Source organism: Pholcus phalangioides, unplaced genomic scaffold, assembly GCF_987345545.1.
Source record: "Pholcus phalangioides strain wild (caught in Gottingen) unplaced genomic scaffold, Ppha-v1.0 ptg000007l_1, whole genome shotgun sequence".
NCBI lineage: Eukaryota > Metazoa > Arthropoda > Arachnida > Araneae > Pholcidae > Pholcus > Pholcus phalangioides.
Window position 1 is genome coordinate 43,304,682 of NW_028301600.1, and position 15,448 is coordinate 43,320,129.

The following is a 15,448-nucleotide window of genomic DNA, read 5'->3' on the forward strand; positions in this document are numbered from 1 at the left end:
ACATTATTTTTATCACTATTCTTCCAGTAACAGAATATTATGTTCCCACTTGATTTCAAATCAATGACATCCATTACTAATTTACATATATCCATAAATCTTTAATAATTTGCCTTGCACGGATAACCCGATACCTTAGGCACAATGAAGACGCAGACCATGTATGCGTACGTGTTTCTCATTACTTTCTGCATGTGTTTACGTATATATGTATGTTAATAAATTTTAGTTTCAGTTATTAAGTGCTTTATGTAGTGGAGTAGCCAATATAACAGTTCTGTCAGAAAATTTGCTATAAAAGAAATAATTTTCAATCTACAGCAATTTAAAAAAAAAAAAATTATAGAGCAAAAAAATTAAAATGTGAATGTTCCGCTGAAAATTTTATTTTGCAAAATTTGTTGAATAAAGTTTGTTGCATAGGAGGAGACTACTGTATATAACCAGTTTTAAATATGCATCTCTCAAAGATTTAAGAAAATTTATGTAAGAAAATACAACTTTAAGAAAAATCTAAAAACACTTTAATTCTGTACAAAGTATCTGGAAAAAAAAATTTGAAGTACAAACAATACAGCAAACTTAGTTTGCAGAAACTTTCAAATATACATAACTAACATTGCTTATGTTATATTCCTTATAAAAAGAAAAACAATAAATAGATTAAATAACATTTATCTGTTAAACAACTGAGCTGCACAACAAAGGTCAGGTTAATTTCTTTCTTCGAAGTTGCCGGTCAATAGAGGTTTGTTTTTCTTGAACTTGCCCTGCAAAATAAGTTATCTTAAGATATGATGAATCTGAAAGCAGTGGTATTTTCAGACAAAGACAATTCATTTTTCTTATATTAACTGCATTGTAAATGCATAAATGGAAAAATGAGAAAGATATCAAAACAAACAGCATATATCAAAATATAGATCAAGTGTTTGGTTATGTTATTTCATGCAATAATATGCAGAGAAACCTGCTTAAAACTGTCATTGGAACAATGTCATAAATATGCATTAAGACACTGTGTGCTTAAATCTTGTACATTTTTTACCTTACAAATATATGGATGGGTTAAAGAAACAGTGGTTTTAAGACATTTTCAACAGTTCTGATGAAGGCCAGAAATACTATCTAGAAGTGCTAAACTGTTGGAAAAAAAAAGTCAAAGCTTGAACAGTTCCCCACTAGATTAGAAATCACAAAATTTAACATAGGACTATTACAGTTCTAGTGAAACTTACACAAAATAAAGATATAATTGACTTGTGCCACTGTAACTTAACCCTGTCTATATGTTGTGCATCTTACCTGAAGAGATTTTTCTCAAACGCCTCCCTCTTTTTAATAAATGAAGTGTTTATTTGAACATTTTTGAATATTGTCAACTTATGTGTGAAATTTGTTGTGACAGATACAAGTACCTAACATGCCATCCATTACAATATATACAGAATGTCCTATAAATTTATAAATAGTTTAAAAATTAATAAAAGTTGAAATCTTCTTTTAAATGCAGTTTGAAAAAAGTTTCTCACAAAGGAGTTTTTTCATACAGAAAAAAATTAGTTTAAATTTTTGTTGATAGGTGCTGTACAAAAGCAAATTAATGGATATATGCAAATCAGTCCTATAAAATGCAGGGTGTACAATTAACAACTTATTTCTACATTTTCCTGTTACTGGCATTTACATAAGGTTTTCATTGTGATGTTGACATTGGTAGATAAAGTTGATGAGGTGAATTATGACATTCGTGAAGTTTTCGGCCACAAATCGTCGGTTGAAGCTGTACGAACGTTATAGACACATAAGAGATTGAAAGATTTGGGTCCAATCACTCCTGCTGGACTGGTTTTCTGGTAAGTTTCAAAGAAACTGGAAATTTGTGTCATCTGCAGTGGTGCACTACGTTTATCAGAAGTTCGTACCTCTGAAGTGGCTTCCTGAATAGACATACTAAGGTAGGGAGGGGTCTTCAATCTTTCAGATATGGCGGGACAAATTGAAATTTCCTACAAAGCCCACCAACTCAAGAAATTTAGTGGCATCTTAAGAGAAGAGCCCATAAAATAGCCCCCCCCCCCAAGTCAAACCAGGGACAAAAATAATTGAAGACTTATTTCATTAACTATCAATTTTGATTACTTCCAAAATCATTTCATTAATTTTGAAAAAGTTTTTATTAATTACTGATTAAATTGATTGAGATTTTAATCTGAAATTACTTTAAATGATTATTTATTTTTGTAATTCCGAAAAAAATTTCCTTCCAACATATTTTAAAATCATTACTTTTAATAATTATGTAATTATTCTTTGTGAAATTATTTCTACCAGAAATTACAAAATTATTTTTCTCATTGAAGTTATATTATTCTCTCATATCAGGGTTGGCAGGTTTTTGACACATGGAATTTTTTGGCTGTTTAAACTGTGGTTTTAACTGTCACGTCAAAAACCTGAAATATTGCTTTTCAATATAAAAATTCTCATTGGAAATACACATGTTAATTACATATAATGTTTAAAGTGACTGTTATACAAAGAATAAATATTTAATATGATTGTAAAATAATTTTCTACTCTACAGATTTATTTTCAATAATGTTTTTTCTTATAAAATATACAAGTTTAATAAAGCATAGCATAAACACTGGAGGAAAAACTATAAAATGATTTGACATTCTCTGATTCAAGATGACACTTGACCTTCAAATTTTCTTCAACTACTCATATATGTGCATTGATATATATATATATATATATATACCATCTGCTATACTCTTTTTTATAACAGATAAGTGTATTAAAAAGTTTATTACATCATATATGCAACATTTATTTCTGTTATTGTTAAATTAGCTAGATAATCAGATACTTAAAACGATACTCTTATTGTATGTAACATTACAATATATCTAGCGATCAAAATACTCAATTGTAGGACTAAAATGTCATTTAATGTGGCAATGCTAACTTGTAAATGCTTAAGAAACTCTTGTAACTTATCTTTAGTCAAACTTAGTTACTCTTACTTTTATACTATGATATGGTATATTTACTAGCATTTATAATGCAATGGTTTTCAAATTGAAGCTGTATTTAAACGTGCAAAACAAATACTTTGGGCATAAAGTCCTGTCAGCTCTGCTTTGGTTGAAAATACTCTTTAAAACTCTAAATTTATACACCCTGAGCTAAGAAATTTTTAGGTGAAAATAAATGAGTTTAATTAGTGCATTAACAGATGCTGCATGAGAATTTTTATATAAAATAAAATTTTGGACACATCCGAAAATTTAAAATATCAAAAGAAATTTTTTTTTTTCTCACATAGTAATTATAATTGCTAATATAAAACCCTTTAATCTACATAAAAGTGTTTTGTTATTTAATGTATCTATCACATTAAAAAACTATTTGATAACATTGACAATAACTTTTGACTGTTTTAATACTGATTTAGTTTCTGGGGGTCAAAAACCTAACCCTGATGCCCTATCATACATATTCTGAATAAGCAGCTCTATTCCGCTTAGAAAATTGAACACAGGTAATGAGTAGCTTAGATAAATAGACCATAAAATTATATTTTATATGTTCTAGGCTCTTATGTTGAAAAATTCAAAATTTCAAATTATGATTAATATTTTGTTATAATTATTGTAATAAATGTTTAAATATGCAATATGGAGAATAGTTTGATTTGTTTCAGATTCTGCAAAAAATTTAAAGATAATTTTTTAAAACACAGAAGAATGATATGAAAAAATTAAAAATTGACTGAAGGCTAAAAAATGAACAGGTTCAAAATTGGATAAATGAGAATCTACAGGAAGATGAGATATTGAAGATTTTTTTATTTTACATTAATGTACGCCCACACACACACAACCAACACCAGCTTTACTAAAGCTACTGTGAACTGTGTTGATAACATAGTTGAGTCCATAGGTGTCCTCATCCATTTGTGATTTGGTCAGCTCATTTCTGTGTCTGACAAATGCAGATGGAAAGGATAAGCTCTCGGAGTGTTCAGTCCAATGCAAAGTCTTGAACTGAAAAAAGCTCTGAAAAAAAACCACGGACTCTTTCTTTCCCAATGTATTTTCTATTAGCTGAATCTTTCTTTCATTTTAAATGAAATGGTTAAAAAACTTTCAGAAAGAGAAGTGGAGGTAAACCTGGAATAAGATTCCGAGGTGGACTTGAATTAAATGGGCTCAAGCATAACCACCTAGAGATAGAAGGCCTCCACAGTGTTTGCCATAAACGTCATTCAGACTATCTAGCAAGTTTGCCACATTTTGTGAAACACAGCATCCTATTTCGTTTCTTCTTATTTTGGCGTAGAATATACCTGATTGACTCACAAATACCACATAGTGATTGGATGTGGGGCATAGAAATCGCCAATTCTGAGCCCGATCATTTCTTTTCCTCGCAACGATGATACTGGCACGAGCAGGGAATATTTTTCCCCTGAATATTCTGAGAGAAAATGGACTACTTACTTGACGTCACAAGCAGAGTGCGAAGGCCTTCTATCTCTAGGTGGTGATGGCTCAAGTGACATTAATTCTCTGATGATTAATGCTAAAATTCAGCTAATAATGTAGCTGTTTTATGATAGCATGTGCATCCATCTGAACGAGAATTTTTGTTAGTTGAATCCGTATTAATTAGCCAAGGCAGAAAAGTCACAGAAAAAAATCTTTGTTGTCCAAAAAATTCTTAAGCCGAGATATCACTGTATTTTCAATATATTTCAATTGTAATACTTTCAATATATTTTAAAACTAGGCACATTTTAATTCTTCCAAAGACATCAATAATATTGGCATTTGATACCACCTGATCACCGAAAGTGCTAATTAAGTTTTGGTATCTCTACTTTTGTGCAATACACTAAAGTGTGTTGCGATAAACCTATTTACTGGGGGCAGTATATGTAATTGAACTTTTTCTATCAACAAATCATTTTTTACAGCAAATAAATACTCAAAATACATTTTTTTGGTGGTACTAACTAGAGATGGGATGAATATTTGACTGCTGTTCAGCAGAATAATGCTTAGATATCCAGTCGGATATCTAAATACAAGTTCTATATTCAAACTAGTTTTAAAAAATATTAATTGGAATTTTTCCTATAAATTAAAAATTTACTGATTATATTTTTTGTGATCTATATCCCTGTCTGTGAAAGATCAGGATGAATTTCTGGGATAAGGAAAACATGAAACTGAAAACAGAATTTTACTGGAATAAGATGGAAGTGAGCATGAATTACAAAAGCTCACTAACTGGAAGATGTACTTCGACAAGATATGTATTGAGATACTGAAAGACAAAAGGGGCAAAGAACATCTAAAGAGAAAGAAAATAAGTTGTAAATTTTATGATGCATTACTAGTTTAGTGAATAATGGTTGACATTTTCTTAATTAGATGCAAAATTGTAACAAGTATTGAAAAAAAAATTCTATAAGTAACATTTAAATACAATATATTGTTATATTTGTTATATCATGGTAATGGAAATCTTTCACACACAATTACCAGTTTTTAATAATTATATTTAAATAAATTGCATAATTAAAATTCATTATTTAAAATTACCAATTTTATTTACAATTAAAAAACATTTTTATTCACAATTATAATATTTTAAGAAAATTGATGTTCGTCCAATTCCTAATACTAATGCCAATTTAGAAAAGTTGCCAACATCTGCATAAATTTTGTTGCCTCTCTCGATATAACAATAATCCCTTTTAACTATTTTTTTTGGTCCATAGAATATTGTTATAAAGGTTTCACTGCATATCTTTATTTTGAAACAGATTTACTTACCTTCAAGATATTCTATCTCTGTTGCTAATGTCATAGGAACTTTTAATGGACCTGAATCTCCAAGCGTGAAATTTTCAACATCACTTGGATGGCATAGATGGCTGAAATCTGTGTCAAGACTAATAGGTGGTAAATCATTAGGCACTGAGGTGTTTGTACTATTAACTGGCAGTGATTCATCTGATTTCGACTGTCTCATCTGAAACTTTGTAACATGAGAGGCTCCAATGAGAGCCTTATAGGAGTTTCTTTGGCATTTTTTAATAATGTGCATTGAGTTTGATCTGAAGCAATTATTCCTTCTTTTCTTCATGTTTTCTCTCAGGAACTGTCTGTTATGGAAACCATTCTCTTCATCAGACTCTGAATTAAAAACAAATTTACATTAAAAAAAAATATAGCAGAAACTCTTAAAATAATTAGAATTTTATTTCTTTGGGCCAAGACCATTGACAAAACTACTTATAGTACAAAATTTGTCTTATTTTTTATCCCTTCATTTCCACTGTTAATAAGTTTTTTTTAGATTTATCAAAGGTAATTCAACTGTAAATCGTCCAAATTTGTTGCCAAATGCTTGTAGATGGAGGGGTTTAATATCTATATATCTTATGTATTCAAATTTACAACCAATTCCTTAGGCAAGGAACTCCGGAAAAATCAACTTCAAAACCACTGGTTGAAGTAATCCATGCAAAATACACAAAATAATGTGAGTTTAAAGTTTAAAAACAGATATCCACTTACCACTTGTAATTATTTTAGAATTTTTTGGCAATTGCTTTGCCTTCCCATAAGTGAAATTTCTGCTGACTCTGCATCCTTTTTTAACATACGCCATCTCTTCTTTTAGATGTTCCCTGTGCTTATGATTTCCAGTAACATTTTTGCTTTTCACCAGTTCTGTAAATGCATAATTAAAAACCCCATCTTCTATTAACATACATTTAGTAGGTATGAGTTACATAACAAAAAATTACAAGCATTGATTATTCAACAATGTTAAAAATGGCGCTGAAATGTAATTTTAAACTCATTTTGGGTATGAAACTATATGAATACATACATAATACAAAAAATATTTCCATTAAGTTAAATACTATTTACCATGATTTGGAAGAAATTTGGGAGTTTGAGGAACTATTTGTTCTTGAAAAAGACCAGTGGTGGGATCTAACCCTTTCCTGAGAATTTCATTTTTAGCACTTTGTAAAATTGGCAAGCACTAAAAAAAAATGAGAGAACATTTATATTTCCATATATTGTAGTCATGACTGATAATTTGAAATTTCATTTTAAAAGTTGAAAAACAAGAAACCATGTATTTGATGATTTTTTTCTGATCAAAACTAAAAAACTAGGCAGAAAAAGTTCAATAGGATATCATATTTGTAAACGGAATGTTACTCAAAGGATCAATCTTCCTTCTATGTGTGTGTAAACATATGCTGCATACTCTAGTATCTCAAATCACACATTCAATATCAAGATCTTTTGTTCTTTGCAGTAAGCAAAAAATTAAATATGTAATTTAAAAAAAAAATTGAAAATTTAACAGCAAGATACCTATTAAAATCATATGGGGTGACCTCTGAGAATACCTTTAAGTATAAACAAAACCTGTTAAGCATACTTAAGAGAATATGAAAAAAATTCTGTAAACTTTTTATTAAAAAATTCTTTTCGTATCAAGTATTTTCATTTAAGATTTATCAACACTTTGTATAGGAGCAAATTTTAGCCACAATGGTGAAAGCATTTCGCTGTAATGCTAAAGCAACAATTAATATGAGCTGTGGTTCAAAATTAAGGGCCGATCAGTATTAAAATGAAAACAATATAAAAATGACAAATTTATTAATGGTTTGAAAAATTTATACACATTTACTCAATTTTCCTACATAATCATGTCACTTCAAACACTTGATATTGTAAAAAGCTTCTTCAAACCTGCATAAAATTCCATCGCCTGGGATTTTAGCTAGTTTTGCAGAGATTTCCAATTTCTCAAAATGTGTAGATGCAAGCTAGTGTTTTAGATGTCAGAAGAGATGGTAGTCACAGGGCATGTAATGATGCATGTATCTACAAAGGATAATCAAAAATCTCCCATCCAAATTTTTGAATTGCGGTAGTGTGTGCAGCCGTGATTGTGCATTATTCCTGAGCTCGGCATTCCCAGTTGTCTGTTTTGAATGGCATGGAGCAGTTTAAAAAGTGTTTCTCAACAGACTTGTAATGGTTGTTCCAGGTTACATAAAAATCAATCAATGAAAAGCACCTCCTTTTGGTCCCAGAATAGTTACCATGATTTCCCTTTGAGATTGGATTTGTTTGAATGGTTTTGATGAACTGGAATGACATCATTGCACGAATTTTTGTCTCAGCACAGACGTACAAAATCCATGGTTCATCACCAGTGACAAAAAAAAATTAGTCTCCCTTGTTGTTAGAGTGGGTTGTAAAAAAACCCCAGCCCAGGCAGGATTTTCTAAAAAAACCCATGTTTTTTGGGTAAAAAACAGGAGTTTTTTTTGGGAAAAATTGAATTTCCTATTTCCGCAACCTCAACATATCTAATTTAAACATGTACATCATTTATGTGTACATCTTATATTATGTCTAAATATACATTTTTGGTCACGTTAAACTATGTATTTGATTAATAAAATTGACTATACAACAAGGGAATAATTTTTCACACACAAAGACACCCACTTCTGCATAATTGTATCTGAACCTTGAGTTGCATGCAGAATGTAGCAAGATGATTATTTGTGGTAAAATAAATGAATTTGGATAATGAAAATTCTGAGAAATCAGGATGGTGTGACTGAATTTTTTTTCTTCAAATTTTTTAAACCCTGCAGAAAATGTATTCAAAAGTGTCCTGGGGATGTACCACCACCTGATTCTTAATAAGAATCCGCTTCTTAACTATGGATTTAATCTTTAGTTAAGAATTAAGAGGGAATTTTGCTACCACATTCTTAACTAAGAATCGTTTTTGTTCCATAGTTAAGAATCGAGGCTACCCACTTCTTAGCTTGATTCTTAGTAAACAATTTTTTTCCTCTATGCAAGATAACTTAAATTCTTTCTTTAATAGAAGTTTTTTTGATTCATATTTTAAAAAATGAAAAAAAAATTAACAATGTATTTTTATTTCCAAATAAGGAATTCGTCAGACTTAAGTTATCTAAAGGTTGTGTGGGAAAGTTGATAACAGTGTTAGTCTATATACAACACATATATGCTGATAATAGTGATAAAATATCGGATTATTTCAATAAAGTTTGATAAATTTTGCTACATTCATCACATTTACAAGTGATTATGCATAATTCTTAAATTTTCAATCCATAAATATGATCGATGAGTCGTAAATCCAATTTTTTTTCGTATTATGGGAACTTGAAGATTTGAAATTTTTTATTAGTTTAAAACTTGAGAAAATTGAATTTCTCCCACAAAATATGTGAGATAAAGCTCAAATCGGCCGAAATATAATTGCACATAGATTAAAAATCATTATCAACCTGCTGCTGCGTTTTTTTCACATGCTTCGGTGTACGTGAAAAAGCCAACATTACAGAAGCGATGGCCATTTTTAATATTGATGTATTATCTGATCACTATTGTAGTTATTTGACCACAAAGCAGCTATGCAATACATGTACATCACCGCGTTCAATTCACCATGACAATTAATTTAAAGAAACATGAAGAATACTATAAAAACTATTGTTAGTCTTGTAATATGTTAACTTCACTAACATACATAATGTAAACACAACGATGACTCATTTATCGCATTAACCATGGTTTGACAATTATGCATAATGACCTACAAATGTGATAGATTCACGGTATACGAGCAAAATTTATCAACATATACAAATACCACGCCACAACAGGTAAATTGCCCAACGAGGTGGCTGACTTAAGAACATCATGGATCCCCGAGCCATTTTTTGGAGGCCCTACCTACTACTACTGCTGCACCACACATGCACCCCCCCCTGCGGAACCCCCAACGAATCGGTACATGCGGGAATGTGCGTGTACGTGTAGTGAAACCTGACGTGAAGTTTTTTGTTTCTCTGTAATGCTTGTTATGTGTAGTGCTGCCATCTGCCACCAGTTTTTCTAACTATGAGTGAAGTGTTATGATTGAATCATTTATCGTTGTAGGACTGTTGCTCTCTGTGGCAAGACTTTTTAACGGGGAGATCGGCTCGCATTTGTGCCTTGAAGTTGGGAACCACAGAAAACCAACTTCAGCCGACCACCACTGTGGGGTTCGAACCCGGATCCTCGCATCGCGAGTCCGTCACTATAACCACTCGACCACCACAGCGGCAACTCAAACTTACCAAAATGGCCGGTGGTTATTCATATAATAACAGCTCTTTATCACTTTCACCATAACATATATACAGGGGTGGGAAGTGACCAAGTCCATTTCGGAGCAGCTTTGGAGCAGCAAAATATGGGATTCAGAGCAGATATTTATAAATTGGAGCAGTGAAATTAGAAAGAATATTTTCGTTAACCCTCGACCCTTTTCAAAATAAAACTGCACTGTCTTTTATTATCAAACATCTTTTCATCAGCTTGATTTTTGTTTTTGGTGTTTAGGCTTTTGACACCTTGTTTGTCATAAAATTTTTTGCACCCGTCTATTTAAGATGATTTTTGCTTACTGAGGGCACTATTTGCTGCCTTTGAGCAACAGCACTTCAAATGAGCTAAAATGTTTTTATAAGTTTTTAATTTTTTTATACTTGGAAAGAAATTGTTGCAAAATGGGAGAGAATTTCGGAAGAACCAACACGATGTTTGGCGATTCAGCACTCATTATCTGGCGAGATTGGTGATCTAACACTCGTTATTTGGCGTTACTGATGATTTAATGCTCGTTATTCGGCAACATTGGCGATTTAACGCTCGTTATAGTTTCTAAACTAGCATTCGTAATTCCGCAGACATGCGCGCTTTTTACTCCCGGAATGAAAATTTGTTTTCACGAAACATCGGGATTTAACACAACGACGATCGACTACAGTAATTTCTGCTGCTTCCAGGGCAACTTTTTTTTTAAACGGAAACATTCGCATTTGCAATTTAAGGCTGAAAGACATTGCAAACCATCTTCAGTTCCACGATCGCGGACAATATCGGGGTTTCGTGATGGAAAGCCTGATGTGTGTGTGTTAGGGGGCGATAGTTTAAGTATAGTGGAATAAAACACACTCTTCTCGGAAAGAACCGTTTCGTGGTTAGCAGGAACAAAAATGTTTTGGCGTCCTTTCCGAAATTCCGGGCATACTGAAGCAAAATTCATTGGGTAGCTATTTGGCGCAGAAAAATACGAAAATACGCTATTGGAGCAGGATGGCCCAAGATATTAGTTTTGGTGCAGTGCGGCGCAATTGGCGCAGAGTTCCCACCCTTGTATATAACATAGCCCTTCTTCATGGAGGGTGGCAGGGATCCATCCCAGTGAATGTAGAATGAATCATTGATTCGAATCATATTGGATGATTAAGTATGGATATGTTTGTTTTTTACTGCAACATGTTAAAAAAATATTATATATTTATCATTTCTTCTCAACCGTATTCACATTTGCTGAAATAATCTCCGCCATTTTTTCAGGCTAGCGTCTCTAAAATTTCTTTTCCTCTCCATATTGTCAACAACAAGTTGTTAGTTTTTAACTGGGCGCTGATTGGCCAATGGCAAAATTCCCCAAAAGGGGAAATTTATCGGCCTGTCCATCGTCACGTGACCTTAAGAATAACTTTTAACAATCACACCGTGGTTGCATTCGGAGCTCGATTCTTAACGCGATTCTTACAAACCGATTCTTACGTATGGATAATTGGTTATTAAGAATCAGAAGGTGGTACACCTCCTGATCCGTAACAAATAAAATCTTTAGCTATGTAACCAGAACTATTAAGGTTTTTCTTTTTTAACCAAACCCAAACTTTCAAAAGCTGAAGTCCCATGCTTCTCTTTTTCTTGAATTCCTCACTGTTGAAAAATATCCCTGCTTCATTAAATTAAATTCTGAAATATTTTTAAAAGAGCAGTAATAACTAAAAATGATCTGGTTAAGAGGAGATAGCAGTCATTCTGAGAATTCATTACTCTGCGGGTGCTTTCCACTTGCCCAAATTAGCCAATTTCTGGAACTTAAAACTACAGAATAACTTGAATTATCATGATAAGATTAAGCAATTATCTAGATAATTGCTACCAAATTGCTAAAATACAAATGTCAATAACATTGTGTATTAATATCACTTTATACAAGACAACCTGTCATGTATAGCAACAGACGTACAGAATGCCTTTATCATGGCTGATGATTTTAATAGCCCAATTTTTGGGGTTGGGCTTATATTATGAGCATCTTGAAAAATAAAGCCAAGGCTTATTTTCTGGTTAGGTCTTATTTTTGGAGAAAAACTGTACTTTCTGTTCTGTTTCACTTGAAGGTGTTTGTTACCAATGTTCAATTCAAGAATCTCACAGTTATTTTCTTTTCGTTATGAGATAATGCTATTTTTGTCTCTTGATATTTCAGTTATGAAAGTCTGATGTACCTGTATAAAACTTATAAAAAATGTAATGCAAACATGTAAATATTTTTTGAATGAAAATTCAGTTTACATACATTGGTTTACTTCTTCACAGAGACTTCAATTTATTTATACAAGGATGTGTGTGTGCGGAAAATTATTATGTATTATAAATAAGCAATAATTTCTTTGGATAATGTTTATCACATATTACATATCAGGTATAATACATATATTACATATCTAAGTTCATGGTTACATTTTCTGTTGGCAGTTTCTTGTAATATTTTAATATGTGAATCTCGCACCTGAATGCTTACATAAAAAAAGGTAGTCAGAAGAATTATAAAAAGTGTGTTTGTAATTCCAAGAAATTCTCATTTTAGCTCCCAAAAAAAATCTTTTAAAAATACTTCAAAATATACATATTCTAAACACTGCACTATGCAGCAATTTTTGGAATACAAACTATACAAGGATGACGTCACTCTCCGCTACCATAGAAAGTTTTTTTAACAAATAGCTGTTGCGAAGATATATTTTGGAAGATAGATTTTCTCTTTCCAAATATATCTTCGCAACAGCCAGATGTTAAAAAAAAAAACTTCATACATAAACTAACCTTAAAATAAAATTTTAACATGAAAGCAACACATTTTATTCAAAAGCAATTTCGCCCAAAAAAACCTGGGTTTTTAGCCTAAAACGCCCAACCCCGGGGGAAAACGGGTATCTACCTGGGGAAAAAATTTGACAAACCTGGTTATAACCACACTAATTTTAACACTGCCTGGCAAAGGTAGACGACGATCAACTGATAATTGCTACCACAAGGAGTCCCCCCCATCGAGGGGTTAGCGTACCAACCTCTCGAGGAGTATAAAAAACAAGCCTGCAATTCGGAATTGGCAATAAATTGTAGGTCCCGGTCTAATTAGCCCAGTGAACAGAAAATGACAGTGGTGCATCAAAATGATCAAGATCAAAACAATAAACTGATGGCAACTAGTTAACCCTACTATGCAAGTGAGAAGCAATCACGAGTCAATTGCTTTTTATATGTAATAGGCCCATAATTTTGGACAGTACCTCACATTTAACAATACAATACAAAGTATTCAACTCATAACTAAACTTTCAATGATTTCAAATATAGGAAAAATACTACATACTTGTTCTTTAACTTCAAGAGCAATTTTATAATAAATTGTCTCTGGCGAGTTGTAAAACAAGCAATTGTCGATGATCAAATTGAAATCAGCAACAAACTGTCGGAAAGAAGTATACTGATTTCTTAGTACCTTTGATTGCATAGCTGAAAAGTCCATGGGATTTTTGATGAAATCCAAGTAGTCTGGAGCCTGTTAGAATGAATTAGTTAAACAAAGATTAACACATCTAAGTATTTCAAAAAAGATCAAAATTCATAAATATTTCTCCCAATTAGAGGGCAATTCAAGCAAGTATTATGTAAGCATCAATTGGGGGGGGGGAAGGGGAGTGGGTGGGGATTAGTCTTTGCTTACTTTAATGAAAAAATAAGGGAGAAAGGTTTGAATGATTATTAAGTAAACATTTGGGTGCAAAATATGAAAATTTTATTCAAATTAATATTGAAGAAAATCCAATTCAACTTCAGTCTTGTGTGAGTGGGGATATATCTTCATTCACTTCCAAGAAAATCTAATGTCTTGCAGAGCCAGACACGTAACAATCGGTGCACTTCCCCAGGGCCCAGAGAGCTGGATGGGAACTAACAAAATAATGTTTTTATATTGGATAATACCCCTTTCGAGAAGGCATACTTTGGTCTGGTGGTACTCAGAGTATGTGTACGGAAATCAGTACTTATTGCTGATTACAGAATATGAAAATAAGGATAGTAAGGATTGTTTCTACCAAGCAAAGTGGCTTAGTTTGGTTATTGATCACAACTGAATCTTCTCATTACTACTAAAACTGAAACAAGCAACTGCTGACTTGTAGATAACATTTGTAGCCGCTGTGGTGGTTGAATGGTAGACTCGCATCATGAGGACCTAGGTTCCAACCCTACCGGGCCAAAGTGACGGTCAGCTGAAGTTGACTTTCTGCGATTCCCAACTTTGAGCCATGAATACGTGCCTACCTCCCTGTCAAAAAGTCTCGCCACAGAGAGCAAAAGTCCTACAACGGTACAAATATTCAATTATACTTCACTCACTTTCTAAATACTGACAGCAGCACAAAAATCAGACACTATATACACACTCAGACTGTTAGGTACACTCTCACGCTTCTGGCATAAACTCACTCTGTAAATGGAAAACCCCTTCTGGAAGACAATTACTATCCCCCCCCCCCACAATACCCTGATAAAAATCAGGAATACATTACTGGAGACGAGCACCAGTCTAAGAGCCTGTGTCATGTCTGGTCATATAGTACCAGTCGAGGAGGCTTTGGTCCAGCTTGCTTTTGCTGGACGAAAAGTGTGGTAAAAATTAAATTCTGCTTACACAATACTCAAATGGGCCCTTACCTATATTTTTGGGTTTATGAAGATTGAGGCACTTCATTACTGTTTCACTCCCAAAGAAGAAAGTTAAATTTGAATAGCCTAGTTTATTTTGTTAGGGAAATTTATTACAGTGTGTGTGCAGTAACCTAACTTCCAACTTGGCAGCCAATGAATGTGTAATGATTGAATTTTCACAATATTGCGGACGTGGCTTAGGCAAGAGACGTTGATAGGAAAGTTAATTTTTCAGGTTTTTTATTTATCACTGTTAAACTTGTGATATCACTCTCAATTGAAATCTTCTGAAACTTAATTTTTCTTAAACAGAAAATTCCAGGTAAAAATATAACATGGATGAATCTGCAGTGTTTTGTTTTTGAAGTGAAACTTCTTTAGTCAGGCAAGTGAATTTTTGTGAGGGAAAAAGAAATTCATCACAAAAAGTGAAACACTTTCTTTCCTCAAAACCCATTTCATAAAATAACTGATTGTGATATGTTCAG

General features: G+C 32.5%; 1 protein-coding gene across 5 annotated transcripts in view; it reads right to left on the minus strand.

The window, feature by feature from the left end:
* Positions 1–501: 501 nt before the first annotated feature.
* The window catches only part of LOC149085324 (peregrin-like), an 81,921-nt gene continuing 66,974 nt past the window's right edge, over positions 502–15,448 (minus strand). For all 5 annotated transcript variants that reach the window (XM_089233279.1, XM_089233280.1, XM_089233278.1 and 2 more), the window contains exons 10-14: positions 13,618–13,806; positions 6,960–7,077; positions 6,600–6,755; positions 5,853–6,215; positions 502–770 (exon numbers count right to left, since the gene is read on the minus strand). In XM_089233279.1, the coding sequence (XP_089089405.1) occupies positions 709–770; positions 5,853–6,215; positions 6,600–6,755; positions 6,960–7,077; positions 13,618–13,806 (888 nt within the window). In that variant the 3' untranslated portion in view covers positions 502–708. The remainder of the gene's footprint in view (positions 771–5,852; positions 6,216–6,599; positions 6,756–6,959; positions 7,078–13,617; positions 13,807–15,448) is intronic.